Source organism: Meles meles, chromosome 17 (assembly GCF_922984935.1).
Source record: "Meles meles chromosome 17, mMelMel3.1 paternal haplotype, whole genome shotgun sequence".
Lineage (NCBI taxonomy): Eukaryota > Metazoa > Chordata > Mammalia > Carnivora > Mustelidae > Meles > Meles meles.
This window is the reverse complement of record NC_060082.1, coordinates 3,367,903-3,389,198: the sequence shown is the minus strand read 5'-3', so window position 1 is coordinate 3,389,198 and position 21,296 is coordinate 3,367,903. Positions and strand designations below refer to the sequence as shown.

The following is a 21,296-nucleotide window of genomic DNA, read 5'->3' as shown; positions in this document are numbered from 1 at the left end:
TTTTTATCAAGTTTGAAAAAGTGCTTAATCTGATTTTTTTTAAAGTGAACATGAAGCACACAGCAATTATTATAACTAATATTAACTCCTGAATAATTCTTGTCTGATATAAGTAAAAAGATGTGGGGCACCTGGGTGGTGCATTCAGTTAAGCATCCGACTCTTGGTTTTAGCTCAGGTCATGATCTCAGGGTCATGGGATTGAGCAACGCATCTGACTCCATGCTGAGTTGGGATTCTCACTCTCCTGTCTCTCTGTCTCCCCCAACCCCACTGTTCTTGCTCTCTGTCTCTCAAATAAATAAATAAATCTTAAAAAAAAAAAAAAGATGAGAATGTCAGCTGTCAATAATTCTATTCATCATTGTACTGGAGGTCACAGCCAGTGTAATTGGGCAAGAAAATGCAATAAAAGATGGAAGGATTAAAAAAAAAATTGAAATTTTCATATTTAGTGATGTCAGGAGATTATTTATAGAAAATCCAAAGGATCTACAGATAAAATATTAAACTTAATAAGTTAATTTAACATGAATACTAGAAGCGAAGTGAAAATATTTGAAAGATATTTTTATAGACTAGCAGAAATCTCACAGACATGTACACATGCACACTCCCTCAAGAAGAGTTGGAAAGCCCTTGTATTTGAGAGTGAGGATCTATTTCTGAAGGTCATTCACTCAGAGGTCATAATGAAATCATGGGTGCATTAAGGTTTTCCAGGAGAAGGACAATCAGAGGAAAATCATAAGCCCAAAAAACTACCTTGGAGGGATGATTTGGAGGAGGGAGGAGACAAGGAGAGTAAATAAAAGGTATAAGAAGAAAATGAAGGAGCCGTTGCAAGACATCAGAGATCACAGGACTATCAAAATTTTTAAGCAACTAAAGTTCCAGCCCAATTGATTCAAAAGGAAAAATGAAACATGTTAGATCCTCATAACTAAGATACTCAGAGGTAGGACAGTCTGCAGGTATAGCTTGATCTGGCCTTTGGCCCTGTCTTCCGTCATTCTGTTTTATTTGTGAACTCCACTCCTGGGTCAGCTTTGCTTTTGGAACAAAACTCTATAGCAAAGTTTTGAACTTTGAAGGCATATGATGCCATCCAAAGAGAGAGCCCCTCCTTCCTCAACCACCAAATGGAAGCTCAGGCTCTAGTTGGATTGAACCAAATTAGATCACATATACACTATAAACCAATTATTCTAACTAAGCAGGGGGATGAAATTATGTTCATTATCTTAGACCATGATTCTCATCTGGAGTCTATTTTGCCCCGTAGGAGACATTTGACAATGTCTGAAGATGCATTTGGTTGTTAGAACTGGGGCGGTGTCACTGGCATTTAGTGGGCAGAGGTCAGAGATGCTGCTCAAAATCCTACAGCACACAGGACAACCCTCCCTAACAACAGAGAAGTATCTGGCCCAAAATGTCAATAGTACAAATGCTGAGAAATCTTTAGATAAGCGTTTCTCAAACTTATTTATACATCAGAACGAGCAGAAAGGTTTGTTAAAATACAGACTTCTGGTTCCCATTCCTGCATCTCCTGATTCAAGAGGTCTAGGGTAGGCCTGAAGACTTCTGTTGCTAGCAAGCTTATAGGTACTATTCCTGCTGCTAAGTCATAGTCCATGCTCCAAAAAACACACTCATTGGGGCGCCAGGTGGTAGCTAAGCATGCCTCGCTCTAAGGTAAGGTGCAGTGTAATATGTCCTGAGAATGACAAGCTGTGCTAATGGAGAAGAGAGGAAGCTGTGTATTTCAGCCATCTCCTAACCTTCCCCAATCCTAAAGTTCACATTCTCCTCGAATGGGAAAATTGCTTCCAGTACCTTTGGCTTCCCCAAAGTCTCTGCTTATTCTGACCTCCCTTCCCAAATTTCTATAAAAAATACACTCAAAGTTCCCCCCTCCTTCCTCCTCTTGCTGTTTTTTGTTTGTTTTTTTTGTTTTGTTTTTTAATTTTTTATTTATTTTCAGTATAACAATACTCATTGTTTTTGCACCACACCCAGTGCTTCATGCAATACGTGCCCTCTCTATTACCCTCCACCTGGTTCCCCAACCTCCCACCCCCGCCCCTTTGAAACCCTCAGGTTGTTTTTCAGGGTCCATAGTCTCTCATGGTTCATCTCCCCTTCCAATTTCCCACAACTCCCTTCTCCTCTCCATCTCCCCATGTCCTCCATGTTATCTGTTACGCTCCACAAATAAGTGAAACCGTATGATAATTGACTCTCTCTGCTTGACTTATTTCACTCAGCATAATCTCTCCCAGTCCCGTCCATGTTGCTACAAAAGTTGGGTAGTCATCCTTTCTGATGGAGACATAATACTCCATCGTGTATATGGACCACATCTTCCTTATCCATTCATCCATTGAAGGGCATCTTGGTTCTTTCCACAGTTTGACGACCGTGGCCATTGCCGCTATAAACATTGGGGTACAGCTGACTCTTCTTTTCACTACATCTGTATCTTTGGGGTAAATACCCAGCAGTGCAATTGCAGGGTAATAGGGAACCTCTATTTTTAATTTCTTGAGGAATCTCCACACTTTTCCAAAGTGGCTGCACCAACTTGCATTCCCACCAACAGTGGAAGAGGGTTCCCCTTTCTCCACAACATCTCCAACACACGTTGTTTCCTGTCTTGCTAATTTTGGCCATTCTAACTGGTATAAGGTGATATCTCAATGAGGTTTTAATTTGAATCTCCCTGATGGCTAGTGATGATGAGCATTTTTTCATGTGTCTGATAGCCATTTGTATGTCCTCATTGGAGAAGTGTCTGTTCATATCTTCTGCCCATTTTTTTATATGATTATCTGTTTTGTGTGTGTTGAGTTTGAGGAGTTCTTTATAGATCCTGGATATCAACCTTTTGTCTGTACTGTCATTTGCAAATATCTCCTCCCATTCCATGGGTTGCCTAGAGCATTCTATACTTTTAATGCCATTCCGATCAAAATTCCACCGGTATTTTTCAAAGAGCTGGAGCAAATAATCCTAAAATTTGTATGGATTCAGAAGAGACCCCGAATTGCTAAGGAAATGTTGAAAAACAAAAATAAAACTGGCAGCATCACATTACCTCATTTCAAGCTTTACTACAAAGCTGTGATCACCAAGACAGCATGATACTGGAATAAAAACAGACACATAGACCAGTAGAACAGAGTGGAGAGCCCAGATATGGACCCTCAACTCTATGGTCAAATAATCTTCAACAAAACAGGGAAAAAATATACAATGGAAAAAAGACAGTCTCTTCAATAAATGGTGCTGGGAAAACTGGACAGCTATATGTAGAAGAATGAAACTTGACCATTCTCTTACACCGTACACAAAGACAAGCTCGAAATGGATAAAAGACCTCAACGCGAGACAGGAATCCATCAGAATCCTAGAGGAGAACATAGGCAGTAACCTCTTCGATATCAGCCACAGCAACTTCTTTCAAGACGTGTCTCCAAAGGCCAAGGAAACAAAAGCAAAAATGAACTTTTGGGACTTCATCAAGATCAAAAGCTTCTGCACAGCAAAGGAAACAGTCAACAAAACAAAGAGGCAATCTCCTGCTGTTTTAATAAAAATGAGTTTGAATTTTTTAAATGGGGCTTCTAAAAAACTATGGAATAGGCAAAAGAATGATGAAGCATCAATGTAAATCAAATATGACAATTGCTACAGCACAGATTTTTTTTTTTAAATCCCTCTTGAGTCTTTCACGGGAGTATTTACCCCCTGCTGTGTTACCGGCCCTCCTCCATCCTGCTTTTCTTCCTCACTGGAAACATGGGGAGCAGGGGCCCATCCAGAAGAAGCTCGGCAGGTGGACTATGGTCACAGTAAGGACACAAGAGATTTTCTCTAGGAGGCTTCAGGGCAGAAAAGAGTAGAGCATGGTATTTTTTTGTAATTGAGAAATATCTTAGAAAGAGGGAAATCAAGAATATCAACTAAGGGGTTGGGGAGAAGAAAAGCTATAAACTTTAGGGAAAAAAGCCCATCAACGTGGCAATTATATTAACTCAGAGCATTTTCAATGAGCAAATGCTCATGCTCAGAAGAGATCTTGCCAGAGATCCACCTGGGGCAAGCTCTTCTCTCAAGGAGCTCCCAAGTAAAGGGAGAAGAAGTCACAAGTAGCTCAATGCCATGGGTACAGAGTGAAATAGATCTCTGCCACACTTCCACTGTAGCACTAAGGAAGGCTTCCTGGAGGAAGAAGCATCTCAGCTGTGCCTCGAGGGTTAGAAAGTCATCGAGGCAAAGACAGAGGCATTGTGCCAAGCATGCTCGACAGCTCTGCAAATACAACCATCTCAACATGATTATCGCTAGCTTACTTTGACAAAGGACATTTCCACAGAAGCGGAACAAAAAAAAAGCTTTAAAATAGAAAACCAAAGGGTTGTCACCCACAAGTTGTATACCATTTTCCATTTATTCTAAGACACAATCTTTTCCACATCTCACATGTAGATCAGGCAACCATACTATTGATACCATCTCATAATAAACTGACAGTTTTCTATTACTTTTCTGCTAGTTGTAAGTAGCGATTTATCTTGCATCCTATGGGAACTCGACGTGATCAAATAGCAGGATTCTTGGATGATATAGGAGGCTGATGGCTTGAGCTTCTAGGCTTCTGGGTGCTTCTTCCAGATGGAAGAGGAGTCATGGCAAGGGTGCAGGAGATACTCTGATATGACCTGTGAAAAACACAAGCAAAAAATATCTCTACAGAATAGACATTTGTGATGCCATGTTCACAGTGACATTTTTCACAAAGAGCCAAAACATGGAATTAACCCAGGCATCCATCGACAGATGAATGATAAACAGTGTGTTGTGTTGGTGCAAAGGAATGCCATTACTCGGCCTTGAGAAGGAAGGAAATTGTGACGCATGGGACGACATGGATGAACCATGGGGACCTTGTGCTGAGAGAAATAAGCCAGTCACAAAAAGACAACTCCTAAAGGTTTCAATTATACGAGGTCCCCAGGGTTATCAGATTCCTAGAGACAGAGCATAGCATGGTGGGTGCCGGGGCATGGTGAGCAGGGACAGAGGAGACGTTGTTCAATGTATAGAAGTATAGACTTCTGGTTTTTCAAGATGAAAAGAGCTCTAGAAATCGGTTGCACAAAAATGTGAGTGTATGTCATACCTCTAAGCTGTGTATTTGAAGATGGTGAAGATGGTAGGTTTTATGTTTTATGAGGGTAGGTTTACCACAATTTAAATGATAGATTTATGTAAGGAAGATGGGACTGGGAAGAAAGGGGAGAGTTTGGTGGAAAGACTGAGGCTAAGGTGTTGTGAATTGATGCAATGGTTGAAAGAGCAGATAGGCAGACAAAAAAGATGAAAAACAAAAACTCACCAGCGTCTCAAAAACCCACAGGAAAGGCCAATCAAAAGGATCAAGAGGGGCACTATTATTGCCAACGATATCAAACCAATGGAGATGGGGTTTCCTGGAAATTGGGGAAGGACACAGGATGTCACTACAAAACCCATTCTCTGAATTTTCTGGCCTTCCTTTTCCTACCTGATGGTCATCTACTCTTTTTTTTTTTTATAACTTTTTTTTTCATTTTATTTATTTTTTCAGCGTAACAGTATTCACAACACCCAGTGCTCCATGCAAAACGTGCCCTCCCCATTACCCACTACCTGTTCCCCCAACCTCCCACCCCTGACCCTTCAAAACCCTCAGGTTGCCCCAACCTCCCACCCCTGACCCTTCAAAACCCTCAGGTTGTTTTTCAGAGTCCATAGTCTCTTATGGTTCGCCTCCCCTCCCCAATGTCCATAGCCCGCTCCCCCTCTCCCAATCCCACCTCCCCCTGGTCATCTACTCTTGATGTATGCCCCTCTGTCCCTCCACCCCTACTCAAGACCTCCTCCCCTCTCCCCCATCCCCCCTTTATTCCCTCCCTCTCCCCCTCCATCCCTCCATCCTTCTCCCTTCCCTCTATCCCTCCCCTTTATCCTCCCCAGGCCCCTCTCATGGGTCAACCCACCTGTGGCCCGTGTCTCCTTCTATGCTTGAGGACCATCTCCCCCATGCCCAGCTGGGCCCCAGCTCTTTCTCACCCCAGTAGAGGACTATGTCCTGGCCTCCCAGACTGCTGTGTCTCACTCGGCAGGACAGACCGGCCGCCTCCTGGGCCGCCACGTCCAGGGTCACTCGGAGATACCACGTCCCATCAGCATGGGGCAGGACGTCGCCTCTCTGGGTGCCCCGTTGCTCCTGCTCACCCCGCATCCACATCACCCACACGGGCTTCGGGTGGAAGCCAGAGACATAGCATACCAGCAGCAGACGGCCGGGACTGGGACGGGGGCCAGTGGCCAGCCAGGCCTCGGGCTTCACTGAGGCAGAAAGGGGCAGGAGAGTATCAGATTATGACTCTACTCTAGAGGACAGAGATTTGGAAACTCAGTCTGGACAGTGACCCCTTCTCCTCCTTTGGAAACCAGATTATTGATTAAGTCCCTCTCTATGTAGGTACCTCCTCTTCAACTTAAGGAAAGTGGTGGGAAGTGAAAGGGAAAAGCCTGAGGGGGGAACAGGACTAACTAACCTTTTCTCTGCAGTTCTGCCTTCCCTGCATCGAGGACGCCCAGGAGATACCGAGGGCATGTTTCAAAGAGGAGCTTCTCCCCGATGTCCTGGATGCCTTTGTACTAAGGAGCTCACAGATGCGCTGTGCCCTGCTGCCGCCCTCTGGGGCGGGCACACAGGAGTAATTCTTGAAGCTTGCGAAGTCCAGTCCTCCTAGAGCCCCCCGCAGGAAGCTCTCAGTGCCCCCGGCGGGGTGCAGCCGAGAGCCGGCTATGCCCTGGATCTCAAAGGGGTCTGGGCACAAGGAAAGTGGACAGTTACTAAGAAGCAAAGAAGAAAGAGATGAGGGAAGAACCTGGGATTGGGGATTTGGGTGATGCAAAAGGTCTGAGGCGTGACATGATGAGCCCAAATCTTATCACAGCAATCTGAGAGTTTTCAGGAAGCTGAGAACCAGGGAGAGGCGTGCGGGTCACTAATGGTAGAGAAGGAGGTGAGATGACGTATGAGGTCAGAGGGGAGAGGGGGCTGAGTGTGGAGGCTGGGGGCCAGCCATCCAGGGTCAGTAGGAGGAGTGCCCTGGAAAGAGGGCTAGGCAGGAGGCTCCAAGGGGGGATTGCAGGAGAAGGTCGCTCAGGCATTGGGGAAGACAAGTGGGGCTTCTTGGTTGGGGTTTGAGAGAAGCAAGTTACCCAGGAGCCAACCCGGAGCTGTGACAAAGGGGCAACTTCACCTGTCAGAGCAGAGGGTGGGCAGCAGGACCAGCCAGGAATGTTCCATGGGGGTTTGGGGTCAGGGGTGCAACTTTTCCAGAGAAATGTGTGCGTGCAGCTGGGTGATGCAGGAAGTGTGTGTGGGCGGGAGGGGGGGGTCAGAGGGAGTCGTAGCCTGAAGCAGGGGAGAGGAAAGTCCGTGAGGACCTCCCGAGTCAGAGGACGGGACTCACACTGCATCTGGAACTCGGAGGCGTGGTCCTGCACTTCCAGGACAAACCCGCTGAGGTAGACCTGGATAAGTCCCTCCAGCTCCACCACCTCCTCCTTGCTGAAGTTCCCCTTGGACCAGGGCTTCAGGAAGACCGCCCTGTCCGCAGCGCTGTCCCAGCCATGAATCTGCACGTTGCCCACCCAGCCTGAGCCCTGGGTCTGGGCCCAGGTGCTGTTGGTGAAGGACGAGATCTGGATGGCGTGGTAAGAAGTGGGCCCCTGAAAGGCTGTGGGGAATGGAAGGGTGAGAAACGTGAGGAGAAAGGGAGAAGGGGGGACAATGAGAGGATGGACACTGGGAAGATCCAGAGAAAAGGAACCCAGGGTCTGAAGGGCAACAGAGTCCAAGACATTCGTCCCCAGGGCCATAGGCCCCCTCCCCTGGTCTGGAGGGTGGTGGGCGGTGCTGGTGAAGCCTGACCCTCCAGGGCTTTATCTGGACCCCGTCCCCCCGCTGGTGTGGCCTGTTGCCCACCTTCCTCACCGCCACGGCCCGGGCAGAGAACCATGGGCAGCACCAGCAGCAGGAGCGGCATCTCCCGGGAGACTCTCGGAGCCGCTGCTGGTCTCAGGCTTCAACAGCTCTGCTCAGAGCTCGACAGGGACTTCCTCTGCAGCTGGCACTTCTCCAGGTCTGAGATTTGGGCTCTGAGTGAAGCAAGTTATACACACGCCAACCAGGGGAGGAGAGCTGCACCTCCCTCCAAGAGCCCCGGGCCTCCCACTCACCTCTCGTTTCCACTCCAGCCCGACTGCAACGCTGACTTTTTATTTCCCCGGCCTTCAGCTGCTTCCCTATCTTCAGTCCCTTCATACTTACTATCTGGAAGAGCCGCCGTGACGTTGACAGGTCACGTCGCCGGCCCAGTCGTGTCCTTCTGCCACGCTAAAGGTCATGTCAGCAGCTCCTGGAGCGCACTCTGACCTGGAAGGAAGCTTTGGGTTTATCCATCCAGCTCGGACTTCTCCCAGTCTCTCCGCACGGGCCCTCTGGCGTCACCAGTCCCCATGTCCTCAGTGTCCCTGTTGCTCATGTCATCCTCCTGCCTCATCCCTGTCATCCACGCTCTCATGGTGGGCGAGTGTATGTTGACCGTCACTCAAGAAGGCAAGGTGTTGCAGACACCACCCGGACTGCCGTGCTACAGATCCAAACCCCGAATCAAATATGATCAACACTGCCGTGTACAATGCAACAAAACTGATCTTACACCACAGCCATTTGTGAAGGTGAAAGTGACATTTTCTACCGGCATACGGTCTTCTTTTCAGTAGCTCTCTAGCTTTGGAGCTTGGACTCACAAATCTTCTGGAGGCCCGGAGAACCTAAGGAGTTGAAGATAGATTTCTCTAGAAGGTTCACAAGCAATAGAGCCTCTCTCCAACCTCGATCTGCATTTTGGCCCTTCTGACACCAAATGAAAGATCACTAGGTGACCAAGGAGCTTGTCACTTTTCACCAAAAGTTTAGAGGCATTCGTCCTAAGATGCCATCCGGTCTTCTCGGAGAATGCCCTTGGCACGTTGTAACAATATATAGAGCACGGCTGAGTGGACTATCGATTAGGTCCCTAATCGATGTTAGCTGTAAAGAGAATCCTTGGATTTTCTCCAATCAGGAAGAAATGACAAATTTGCGTAGATCTACATATCTTCCAGCAGAAAGGTGGTAGTAACAGCCAACCATGGGGGCCTTCACCACGATGATCCGTTTACATGGATAAAAAATGCAAAATGAGGATTGTAACGATCTCCATGCCTGGACATAAATGGCTCACAATATTAAGAGTGGCCTTTATCCAAGCCTGATCACAAAGTATGTGAGCCAGGGCAATATTCGGGAATCCAATTCCTCTTATAAGCTCATTCGCTTTTTGGGTCACGGCCAATGACAGCAGAGACTTAATATTACTTCCTGTCGACATTGTCATTTTTCTTTTCTCTGCAAGCCTTGAGTCTGAGTAGAGCACAAAGACTCTGTTGGGTGTGCTGTTGGTTCGCTGGCATGCACATATGTTAAAACTTAGTGATGTGTGAGCGCAGTGAGCCCACAGATTCTCCCACAGGACAGATCCTCCCCTGAGAGCCATGAAGCAGCACGGGGAGGCAGGGCAGCTGGGCTGGGAGAGGAGGCCAGTGCATCACCGTGAGCGCCTGCCCGAGGCATCCTGGTGCACACTCAAAGGGAGCCTGAGAAGTTCAGCCTCATTTCAGGGCCAGGCCCCTGACAGGTGCTTCTGCGACCCCACCCTCCTCCCCACTGTATGCTGCCCCTCTCAACACCACCACCCCTGCTCCATGCAAACCAGACCTCAGGAGTTCCTGCAAGAGGTACACACAGAGCTTGGTTGTGATACAGCTTCTCCACACACAGGCTATAATTTCTCCTCCCCAAATGGCCCGTGGCTCCCAACAAAAGCCTGAGGGGACATGGATCTCTGGATACCCAGTGTACTCCAGTCAGGAAGCTCAGGTGACGGGGTCCTGACTTTGCTGGTGAAAAGGAGAGAGAACGGGATTAATAGGTGAAAACTTACCTCTGAGTCCTCCAAGATCCCCACAATAGAATTATAGCAAATAACCCTCAAATTCTACCCCAAAAGCAAAGAAGATAAACATCCTGGAGCAAACCATGAGATTTCCGCAGACAAGGTGCCAGCAGGCGCCCCTCCCCCGAAGCGCGGCAGCTGCCCCAGGTCTCTGCTGTGCATATCCTGCGCCTGAGCCTAGGTCACAGCACCTGGGGGCCCTGAACTGGCCAGAGGAAATCGAGCAAAGGAGCAGCCCGTTGTACTGTTTTCTTCCAAGTTCTGTGATTTTAACCGAAGAATAAAAGTTAACACCAGATCCAAAAACAACACGTGTGTCTTGACCTACTTATCCATTATGCACTCATTCGTTTATCCAGCAAGTATTAATGGAGCACCTACTGTTTGCACCTGCAGCAGCTCTATGTTACCTCTTCACCATCCCAATTCTCATCCCCCATCCTGCCCGATCCCGACTTGGGAGTCAGTTCACAGACTCCCTTGTAAGCTCAGGAAACGATTGGCTTAATTTAGCCCAAGGTCCACAGATGCTTAAGAGTCAGAAAGAACCTCAAATTTGATCTACAAGGGGGTGACTCCCGTGACAGTGACCCAACTCCCCAGTACTTGGACATAGAGAGGTTCAAATTTCTGAGACAGACTGAGTGGAAAACCCACTGTTTTTTACCTTTTTGGTGGGTCCAACCAAACTGCATGTTTTTGGATTTCAACTTCTTCTTTGTTTATGTGATGTTGTTCCTGCGGGGGTTGCTTGCTTTCTGCTGCCGTCTGTCTATGCAGAACGCACGTGGTGAGGTCCACCCGATCCTGACAGCACGTACAGGTCTGGGTATGTCCGAATTTCAAATTCAAGTGCCAAATTCTAGTTTATTATCATCTTGAATCTACTGTTGAAGAGAAAACTTCTAGTAGTCTATTTGTTACGACTTCGTAGGTCATTTTTCATCTCCAAAGATTTTCCACATTTCCTTCCATTCTTTTCAAAATGGAGCATCTTGTACTTAAAGTCCGGAGTTTCATACCATAGTGTGAATATCACATCACAGTGTGTGACTATCTCATTGCTTATTCGGTTTCTTATTGAGGTGAAACACAATATAAAATTGTTTTAAAGTGTTCAGTCCAGAGGCATGTAGCACCTTCCAAAGGTGTGCAACCACGAGCTCTAACAACTTCCAAAACACTTCTACCTCCCCAAGAGAATATCCCACATCCATTATGCATGAGCAACCTCCATCCCTCCCGCATGCCAATCTCCTATTAACTGATAATTGTCCTTATGTCCATGGACTTACCTGTTCTGAGACTTTCATATAAATGGAATCACACAACACAAGCACTGTCGGGTCTGGTTTCCTTCCCAGAGAATTGTGTTTCCGGGTTCATCCACGTTGCTTCATTGTATCTTTCCTTTTTGATGACTGAATGGCATTCCGTTGTATGTATCTACCACATTTTGTCTCGCCCTTTATCCGCTGACGGATATTTGGGCTGTTTCTTCCTTCACAACAGTGGATAGTGCTGTGTACCCATATTTGTCTGAACATCTTTTTTCTGTTGTTATGGGGTTATACCTAGAGGTGAAAAGTCTGGGTCAAATGGTTGATTCTTGGTTAACTTTTTGAGGAACTGCCAAACCATTTTCCTCAACAGCTGAATCACTTGATGTTCCCCCGACCACATGGGAGGGTTGGAATTTTAGAGAGTTACTGTGTTAGAAGGAAAAACAAATACATTTTTAAATTATGTGTTTATTTACTGGGGCATTTGGGTGGCTCAGTGGGTTAAGCCTGGGCCTTCGGCTCGGGTCATGATCTTGTTGGGTCCGTTATCAAAGGAACGAGACTGAGACAAAGTGAAAGTTATGCAAAGCCTTATTCTATGCCAAGCATTAGAAGTCAGACTGACCAGCCAGGGCTGCCTAAAAAGAGAGCAACGACCTCTCGGTCTTACAGGCTAGTTTTATAGGGCACAACGCCAGACCTCTATGTATGTTGCTTTGGCTGATTGGATGTTTCCACCTGTCTGGCCTTGTTTTAGGTGTGTGTTTTAGTAACGGTTACCCAGAACCGATATCAGTAACTGCTGAGGTGTTTATTAAACAACAAAATGGCTCCCTAGGCAACACAGAGTTCCTATAATTAAGTAGGCCCGGGCAGGCCCTAGAGGTTTAACAGGTTTTGAGGTGGAATCGGCCCCAAAAGTCTCAGGGTCCTAGGATCGAGCCCCGCATCGGGCTCTCTGCTCAGCAGGGAGCCTGCTTCCCGCCAACCCCCCCCCCCCCCGCCGCCGACCCCGCCTGCCTCTCTGCCTACTTGTGATCTCTCTCTGTCAAATAAATAAATAAAATCTTTAAAAAAAAAAAACAAAAAAATAAAATATGTGTTTATTTACTAACTTAAAATGAAAATAAACTGAATGTGTATTTTAAAAAATATAGCGATAATAGCAACTTTGTAGTTGCCATTCTCTTTAATGTTTGACTTGACAGAAGGCAACTATATTTTCGTAACTGCTTCCAAATACCGTCTGATGCCATATGACATGCCTACAGTCTCTGGAGAACAATACACACTAAAACATCGTCGCAGTATTGTCATAAGAATGGTCTTGAACTTATGGAGCCTCTGGGCAGGGGTCAGGAGCTCCCAGGTACACCTGAACACACCTTGACACCACCTGGCCTACATCTGGTGTTTCTCCAGGGGATACACAAAGGTATTCCACCTTCTTTATTAGTTAAAGTATTTCTAAAAGGATATATTCTCCCAAATAACTGTCTTGTTATGCTGAGCTAGCCAAAGGCAGAATAAATGCTTGATCTTTTCCGTTTATTTGCCAGTCTTCAAGAGAACGAACTGTTTGTTTAGCTTCCCGGGTGACCAATGAATTACTTTTCCTGCTGCAAGTGCAGGAATGTCGGTGTATTTGAAATGCTTGACTCTATCCTCGCCATTGTTTCTGCTGAGGCTCTGATTGTCCCATCTTGATTTGGGATCCTTCCCTTTTTTCTTTCCCCCTGATATGCCCTGATAGAATGTTATCAGTTATTTTTATTTTTTTAAACATTTAATTAATTTATTTATTTGACAGAGAGAGAGATCACAAGCAGGCAGAGAGGCAGGCGGAGAGAGATGGGGAAGCAGGCTCCCTGCTGAGCAGAGAGCCTGATACAGGGCTCTATCCCACGACCTGAGATCATGACCTGAGCCAAAGGCAGAGGCTTTAACCCACTGAGCCACCCATGTGTCCCTTATTTTTATTTTTTAACATCTTAATTTAATTTTTTTGTGTGTGTTCCAAAATTCATTGTTTATGCACCACACCCAGAGCTCCATGCAATACCTGCCCTCCTTAATACCCACCACCAGGTTCACCCATCCCCCCACGCCCTCCCCTCCAAAACCCTCAGTTTGTTTCTCAGAGTCCACAGTCTCTCATGGTTCCTCTCTCCCTCCGATTTCCCCCAATTCACTTTTCTTTCCTTCTCCTAATGTCCTTCATGAACTGGAGGAGATTATGCTGAGTGAAATTAGTCAAATAGGGAAAGTCAATTATCATATGGTTTTGTTTACTTGTGGAGCATAAGGGATCCTTTCTAAGTCAGCCTGCTTCTGAATTCACAACATCCCTTCCTTGCTGAGCTCTCCATCTGTTTGTGGGGCAGCAGAGCTGTTCCAGACTCCAGTAGAAGTGATGAGGGAAACAGAGGCAGAAGAAAAATTATTAAATTTCTTCACTTACTGACAAGCCCTTAAAATAGGCAGAGGGACTCTCCTGTAGGGACTCAACTACCCTGACCTTAAGGCTTTGCTCAGGTCAAAGGGCAATCTTAGCCTGACCTACCCCTACCCTCAACCAGGATCCTGTAAGTCTACTTTAACAATTCCTTTAGGAAACTTTATCTCTAAACCTCCAAGAGAGTGTTGACAATCATTCCCAAGCATTTGGCCCACTGATAGACATCTAAAGGATCTCACGAGATTTTATTACTGATAATAAATAACCTTTTCCCCAAACAATAGCTAGTCCCTCAAGGTCCTAGAAACCTTGCTTCCAAAATTCCTTAGAGACTTACACCATCCTTAACCCCCTCCCAACTTGCAAGTATATAATAGACCACCCCACACATCCCCAGGGCAGCAGCTCTTCCTGCCCATGGGTCCTGTCCCCATGCTTTAATAAACCACTTTTTTTTGCACCAGAGACATCTTAAGAATTCTTTCCTAGCCATCGGCTCCAGACCTCATCCCACTGAATCTCACCTATGTTCTAGAACTTCATCAGAAGCTCCCTGCCCCAAAGTAGAAATCAGTCATCTCCCCACGGCTCTCTGGTCCCTTGTAATAGGAAAGTAGAGACCCAGCTTAGCCTTGGTTTCTGGGCTTTGTAAGCAGCGAACCTTTTTTTTTTTTTAAAGAATAAATATTGTGCAGAATCCCAGGTAGACGGAGAGGCCGGCCTACTTCAACAAGGCTGCGGAGAGCAGTTGGTGGCCATGGGGCTGAGCGAGGGGTTCCAGGGCAAGTCTGAGCACAGAGGGCAGCATCTGGGGACACAGTCACCCATCAACGTCATGCAGAAACCAGACCAGCAAGACCATTGTGATGAGTGACTATCACCCTGAGGGGATGTGGCAGGTGTAAGGGCTGGACCTCACTGTGTCCGGAAAAGTCTGCATGTCACAAGGCCACCTTGTAACATGCAGAAATTCAGCAAAGGTGCTTTGTTCCTCCTTTACGTATCGGAGACCATGTCCTTATCGAGGAGGATCATGCGGTCAGCAAGACCCAGACGGGCTCTCAGTTCACATTGGCAGGTTGGGCATTGGTGTGGGTTGCAAGATGGCTGTAGAATCCTTGACAACCCAGTGGGACCCCCCGAAACCATCTTGTCAGGCTGCCCAGGGATCTCTGCGTTTGTGACACATCTGTGACCCCAGGAGCTGCTGAGTGTCAGTGCCAGGAAGGACCACCAGATGCTCTTGCCCTTGACACAGGCCTCTCCAGTCCGTGCAAGCGGGAAGATGCCCTTGGGGACAGAGAGGACCCGTCGACACCCACAAGGAGCTCCCGCATCTTTGACACCTTCCACCCTCCCTTTTTGCTTGTTTTTGTTGACTTCTTTAGAATTTCTCAATCCTTCCAGGTTCTTGGGCTCTTAAGGTTTTATTAGCACAATGTCTGGAGGGGATGTTTCCCAATGCTGTGCCTACACCTTACCTTTTTGGCTTCCCTTCGTGCCGTTATCCATGGAACGTGGAATCACCTGCCCCCAGCGCCCCACCCCGGGTCCTGTGCGTGACTGTCCCGCGTGGGGGCTGCAACGCTGGGCACCACTCCTGCCATAAGCTACCCACAGGGAGCACCATGCACATCGTGGCTCCTGCATTTCCCACGATAACACATTTATCCAGCGGCCACTACCATAAATAACCTGGAGGGGCAGAGGTGTCTGGGACTCTTCAGAGCCCAGATTTCTGCTGACTACTAAAGTTTGAAGGGAGGGGTTAGTGTTTCTGTTTTTCCCCAAAATGAGCTTAACCATCATTTTAATGTGGGGGATTTTACAAAAGGCTTCACCGTTCTGTTCCAGGGCCTTTGGCTTTCATGGGAAGGGGGGCCCTCAGCACACAGATTCTATTTTTGCAAAGACCCTGGCTGGAGCCACTCCTTGCCTCACAGTGTTTGGGAGCAGCAGGACTTACCTTATTTCTCTGAAGACATAACATTTGTGGCACGTTCTCTGGTCATTCCCTGCCACTCACCCACTCTGTGTCTGCCATGACCCTCATGGTTCAGACCAAAATAGCAGCACTTGGACCCAATCACATCTGTGCACGGGGCCTCTTGAAGTCACTCTGTGGGCACCGAGCCCCGAGGAGTAAAGAGAGCTGCCGGTGTTGCTCTTACCGTCTCCTTCTGGGTAATGACATGACTTTGCTGGCTCTTCTCTCACCTCTTGGTTCAGAAGGGAGAGGGAAAGTGGAGGTCCGAGAGGCCTGACTTTGCTCACTAACTGCACTGGTCCTACATGAATGGGTGGGACGGCTCAGTCTTGAGGTTAAGACTGAGCAGGACTGGCCCTGACTTTGTTTTTGTTTGTTTGTTTTAATTTTTATTTATTTATTTGACAGACAGAGATCACAAGCAGGCAGAGAGGCAGGCAGAGAGAGAGGAGGAAGCAGGATCCCTGCTGAGCAGAGACCCCTGATGCGGGACTCGATCCCAGGACCCTGAGATCATGACCTGAGCCGAAGGCAGAACCTTAACCTACTGAGCCACCCAGACACCCCAGGACCTGCCCTGACTTTGTGTCTGGTCACAGGGTTTGCAAGCATGGCTGTATGGAATGGATGATCTCCACTAGGTCAATGTGAAACTCTTTCTATTTTGTCCTTTTTTAATGTCGGTACATTAGAAGATTGACACAGAGGGAAAAAAGAATACTGTAATGAGTTCATATTTATACTTTCAACTCGCATCTAGAAGCACAGAGTTTTACTCATTTATCACAACTTCTTCTCCCCCTACAGAAAATCCTGGTTGCTGGTAGATTGATAGAATTACGTATTCACCCATCCCACACTCTACCCTATATCCTGCCAGACCATACATGCAAGAGGGCTTAGGACAACACCAACACTATCATGAGCAATACGGTTATCGAATACAATGTAAGTATTATTTTCTGACCGTGGGGTATATCCCTGGAAAGAACAATGTATTATTTTCTGACCGTGGGGTATATCCCTGGAAAGAAGTAAATTGTTATGCTTTAAAGTCTCTTGAAATAGTTCCTGACTTGTGGTTTGTCACCAGCTTGATAAATGGTTCTGCGTATCGCTCTGTTTTGCTTTCAGTGGGGAGGAACTCAAACTCTCGTTTGATTTATAAAGCTACAAATTGTCTATGGGGAGCAGGACATCCCAAATGCCTGGGTAAGGGGCTCAGCACAGTCTCTCCCTAAAGATCAGGGATAATACTGGACATAAAATTCTGAATAAACCATTTCAGAATTCTGCAAAATGGCCAGAAGCATGCAGCAGATTGAGAAGTACTTTATTCAGAAACTGCCGTACCCTCATGAGCAACAGGGCGACCCGGCCCAGAACTGCTCCCCGACCCCTGGCGCAGTGATCCCAGAGGCTGAGGACCTGCAGTCTTGCCGTCACCAGAAGGGAAGACCAAGTCTGGAGCTCCACAGAGGAGGCGCAAGTCCAGGGAGTTTTTAGGAGACGTAGGAGTCTGCGGCAGGAATCCAAGGTCAACGCGGCTGTTGCCTACGGCTGCGATTCCCGCTGACACAGACTGGAACCACTGAAGTTTCACAGGCGTCAGGGAAATGCATCAGCCACGGTGGACTTCGAGTTCTTGCATATTCCTGGAGGTGTGGAACGTTGCACACATACCAAGGAGAGAGCAAAGCTGGTCACAGATTTCTGCTTATCCCTGGCCAGGCATGCAGTTTCGCACGACAAAGGAGAAGCCAGGAGAGATTTGTAACCTGCATTTTTCCTTAAGAGTTAGGGAGAAAATGAAGGAGCTAAAGGAATGTGGGATTTCTGGACCAAGTAAGAAACACTGGAACAAGAAGGGAAGTGTCAACCCTTCAAACACTACAGCCCTATGAGGGAGGAACATCACGAAGAAAGTCCACCAGCACGACACTGACTCTAACGTGGATTCGGTTGGTTTGGGTTTGATTTTCACGGAGCGTGTACTACACACCGGAAATGAACCTTCATCATGACCATGTCCCAGAGGAGCCTGCACCCTGGAAGCGGAAGAAAGACCCAAGTAACCGCATGCAGCGTGGAAGTGAGGTACACTTGTAGCAGAGTCGAAGGGCTTCCCACCTACAGGTCAGGGAACTCCTTGCAGGATGGAATCAAAACGGGCCTCGAAAGAGGAGGACTATTGAACAGATGAAGATGACAAGGAAGACATTCCATGCAGAGTTGTAGAACTAAACTCGTTCATGGGAACTAGCGACTGTAAAGCAGAAACAGGAAAAACATTAAATGGAGGGTGGAAAGAACAGCACCATCACTCTGCGGTCCTAGGCTCCTGGGCCCCTGGGGCAGGCATGGTGAGGCAGCTCACGGGATGTCTTGATAGGAGCTGTGAAAGAGAAATGGGAGATACTGGGTACATTGGAGGCAGCAAGTGAGGGCGAGGGAAGTGTCAGGAGACAGATGCTAAGAGAGGTAAAAATGGAATGTGAACGAAGATACCGGGAGGAGAGGAGGAAATACAAAGGACTCACCAGCGCTTCTTAAACCACAGCACAAGGGCTACCAGAAGCACCAGGGGCACCATCACGGCCAATAGGATCAAGTACACGGAAAGGTGGTGTCCTGTGGGTATTGGAGAGACACACCAAGGTCATTCTCCAGCCACTGCCAGTTCCACTCTGCCCACTGATTTCCCCCCACGCCAACATATGCGCTGGGTACGAGTGTTGTCTTCCACCGGCCTCGTCACTGTTTTTCACACCTGCTCATCTCCGCCTAAGTCTCTCACATCTGTGCCCTTGTGCTCCGTCGGTCCGTCCCTACACTCCTGAAGTCACTCTCATTCATTCCTCCCTGATACTGCTCCCACCGCGTCTGGCATCATGAATCCTTCCCCAGCCCTAACCTCTATGCTCAACGACCACCTTTGCACACCTACGGACCCCATCTTTCTCACCCCAGTGGAGGACGATGTCCTGGTTTCCCAGACTGCTGTGTCTCACTCGGCAGGACAGACCAGCCGCCTCCTCGGCCGCCACGTCCAGGGTCGCTCGGAGATACCACGTCCCATCAGCATGGGGCAGAACGTCGCCTCGCTGGGTGCCCTGTTGTTCCTGCTCACCCCGCATCCACATCACCCACACGGGCTTCGGGTGGAAGCCGGAGACGTGGCACACCAGCAGCAGACGGCCGGGACCGGGACGGGGGCCAGTGGACAGCCAGGCCTCCGGCTTCACTGGAGAAGGCATGAGAGGTATTCAGATGGGGTCTCTAACACGCAGCTTAGGCGTCTTTAGCCACATCAGTGTGCTCAAGATTAAGGAAACTTGTGCCCAGCAACCCTATCTGTCTTGAATTCTTCCTTGTTCCAACTTTGAAAGGGATGGTAGAAAGGGGCAAGACTTGTATGGAAAAGTCTTTGAGGACTGGGTTGTACGAACCTTGCCTCTTGTAATCCGCCTTCGCTGCATCGAAGAGACCCAAGGCAAATCGGGGACAGGTGTGCGTGAGGAGCCTGTGTACTGTTTCCCGGATGCCTTCATACTGGTTCAGGAGGTCACAGACACTCTGGGCTCTGCTGTCCCCCTCTGGAGCTGGCACCCATGACATGTCTTGGAAGCTCAGGAAGTACGATCCATCATAAGCCGCATGTAAGAAGCTTTCCACAGTGTCGTTAGGATGTAGCTCACAGCCAGCTCTCACCTGTACTTCTACAGGATCTAGGAAGAAGAAAGAAGGAGAAACAGATTTGGGGCGGGGGGGGGAATGAGAGAAACAGTATAAGAACTTTATTAAAAAGTGGAGCAAGAAGAATTTATAGGGGTGTGGGCATAAGCCAAGGATGTGTTTGATCAGGAATGAGGAGGAGAATTGGTGGGATGGGGAAGGGGCTACATGCCAAGAATTAGGAATCTGACTCGAAGAAGTCAGGGACATGCTAGGTGAGCTGCAGGTCAGAGGGCGGGGGTGGGGGCAGGAGCCCACGTGAAGGAGCCGCAGGGGCAGCTCTCCGGGGCACATGACATGGGCCGTAATGAGGGTTGGGTTGTGGACATGGACCTTGGAAGACACTGAATGGAGGAAGAGACTACAGTTTAAGGCAGGAGGACATGTGTGCCTCTGTGTCTTACCACAGAAGGGCGACCACTGGGGAAAGATGAAAATACACAAGAAAAAAGGAGTCAGAAGAAGCAAGAGTCCAGGAACTCTTGAGGAGCCAACATCTGCAGTGACGCCCAAGAAGTGTGTGCAGCAGATGTTTATGGCAGTACAGGAATACGGAACAGTGGTCCCGAGCGCACGAGGATGTTGCCCAGAAACAGAGGAGCTTTCCTTAATGGACTGGATTGAACTCACATCCAAAGTGCATTTGACCGGCATATTCTTGCGTCTCCCGAGTGAAGCCAATGAAGTAGACACGGAACAGCAGCTCCAAATCTATCAGCTCCTCGTCGCTGAAGTTGCCCTTAGACCAGGTGTGCAGGAAAATGATCATGCCAGACTCACTGTCCCAGCCATGACTCTGCACGTCACCCAGCCAACCTGAGCCCTGATGTTGTGCCCAGGACTGGTTGGCAAAGGATGAGATCTGGATGACACTGAACAAGATGTGCTCCTGGGTGGCTGAGGGGAGGGAAGGGTAGAGGGTCAGGCAATTTAAGGGGAAAAAGGAGGCAAGTGGGAAGGAGAAGACGGATAGTGAACCAGTTACAAGAGAGATGGGGGTGGGGAGCAAGGGAGAGACAGAGAGAAAAGGAGGCAAGGAGATGGAGACAGAAAGAGAGAGGGAGGGAAAAAGGGGGAGAGAGAGGGAGAGAAAGAGACAGAGAGAGGTGGGAGAGAGAAGGAGAGAGAGTCAGAGATAGAGAGACAGAGACAGAGAGAGAAAGAGGGAGAGAGGGGAAATGGGAGAAGGCGGGAGGGAGGGAGACAAGTTATGACTGGGCTAGTGACGGCATTTCCCTCACCCGGTGGCCTGTACTCACCATATCCTTTCAGAGAGTTGGCCTTACCTGGAGACAGGAACCCTCAGGGTTGAGCACTCTGGTGACCTGCCTTGGGAGAGGTGAGCACACCCCGCCCAGATCAGGGACTGGGCAGCGGGCAGAGCTCTTACCTTCCACGCCGCCACCCGCCAGGAGAAGAGCAGCCAGCAGGACAAGCTCCAGAGAGGGCATGTCACTTGCAGGCGATTCTCAGATCCCTCTGTTCTCAGTAGCCCTGCCCCCTCGGTGTTTCTGCTCTGACTTCCTTCTTCCACCAACAAGCCGTGCCCCCACCAACTGCTAATTGAAACAGAAGACGATCTGCTGCTCCTTCAACCCCCAGCCTCCTACTCTGGCTCTCATTTCCCCTCCAGCTCAGACCAAGGCTGTCCTCCAGCCTGGCTGCCAGCTGCTCTCCTCGTCCGTCCTCAGCCTCCCCCCTTG

General features: G+C 48.2%; 2 protein-coding genes across 2 annotated transcripts; both read right to left on the bottom strand.

Moving 5' to 3' along the window:
* Window positions 1-4,609: 4,609 nt before the first annotated feature.
* Window positions 4,610-8,117, bottom strand: LOC123928234 (T-cell surface glycoprotein CD1b-like). Its single transcript, XM_045983316.1, is given in 7 exon segments — window positions 4,610-4,730; window positions 5,408-5,501; window positions 6,124-6,402; window positions 6,615-6,719; window positions 6,722-6,889; window positions 7,542-7,808; window positions 8,057-8,117. Coding segments are annotated over 7 exon segments (1,095 nt in total).
* A 9,058-nt stretch (window positions 8,118-17,175) lies between these two features.
* LOC123928056 (T-cell surface glycoprotein CD1c-like) lies at window positions 17,176-21,049 on the bottom strand. Its single transcript, XM_045983111.1, has 6 exons — window positions 20,984-21,049; window positions 20,224-20,490; window positions 19,308-19,586; window positions 18,824-19,102; window positions 18,399-18,489; window positions 17,176-18,253 (listed from the first exon to the last, which is right to left on the bottom strand). The coding sequence occupies exons 1-6, from the start codon at window positions 21,042-21,044 to the stop codon at window positions 18,232-18,234; spliced, it is 999 nt and encodes a 332-aa protein (XP_045839067.1). The 5' UTR covers window positions 21,045-21,049; the 3' UTR covers window positions 17,176-18,231.
* Window positions 21,050-21,296: the final 247 nt, after the last annotated feature.

What these genes read in the sequence shown, in the direction of transcription:
- LOC123928056 (XM_045983111.1), bottom strand. Translation starts at nt 21,044, where the DNA reads ATGCCCTCTCTGGAGCTTGTCCTGCTGGCTGCTCTTCTCCTGGCGGGT. An exon ending in GGACATCGTCCTCCACTGGG is followed by an intron (nt 18,490 to 18,823) that starts GTGAGAAAGATG and finishes CAATACCCACAG; the next exon opens with GACACCACCTTTCCGTGTAC. An exon ending in CTGTGGTTTAAGAAGCGCTG is followed by an intron (nt 18,254 to 18,398) that starts GTGAGTCCTTTG and finishes TCTCTTTCACAG; the next exon opens with CTCCTATCAAGACATCCCGT.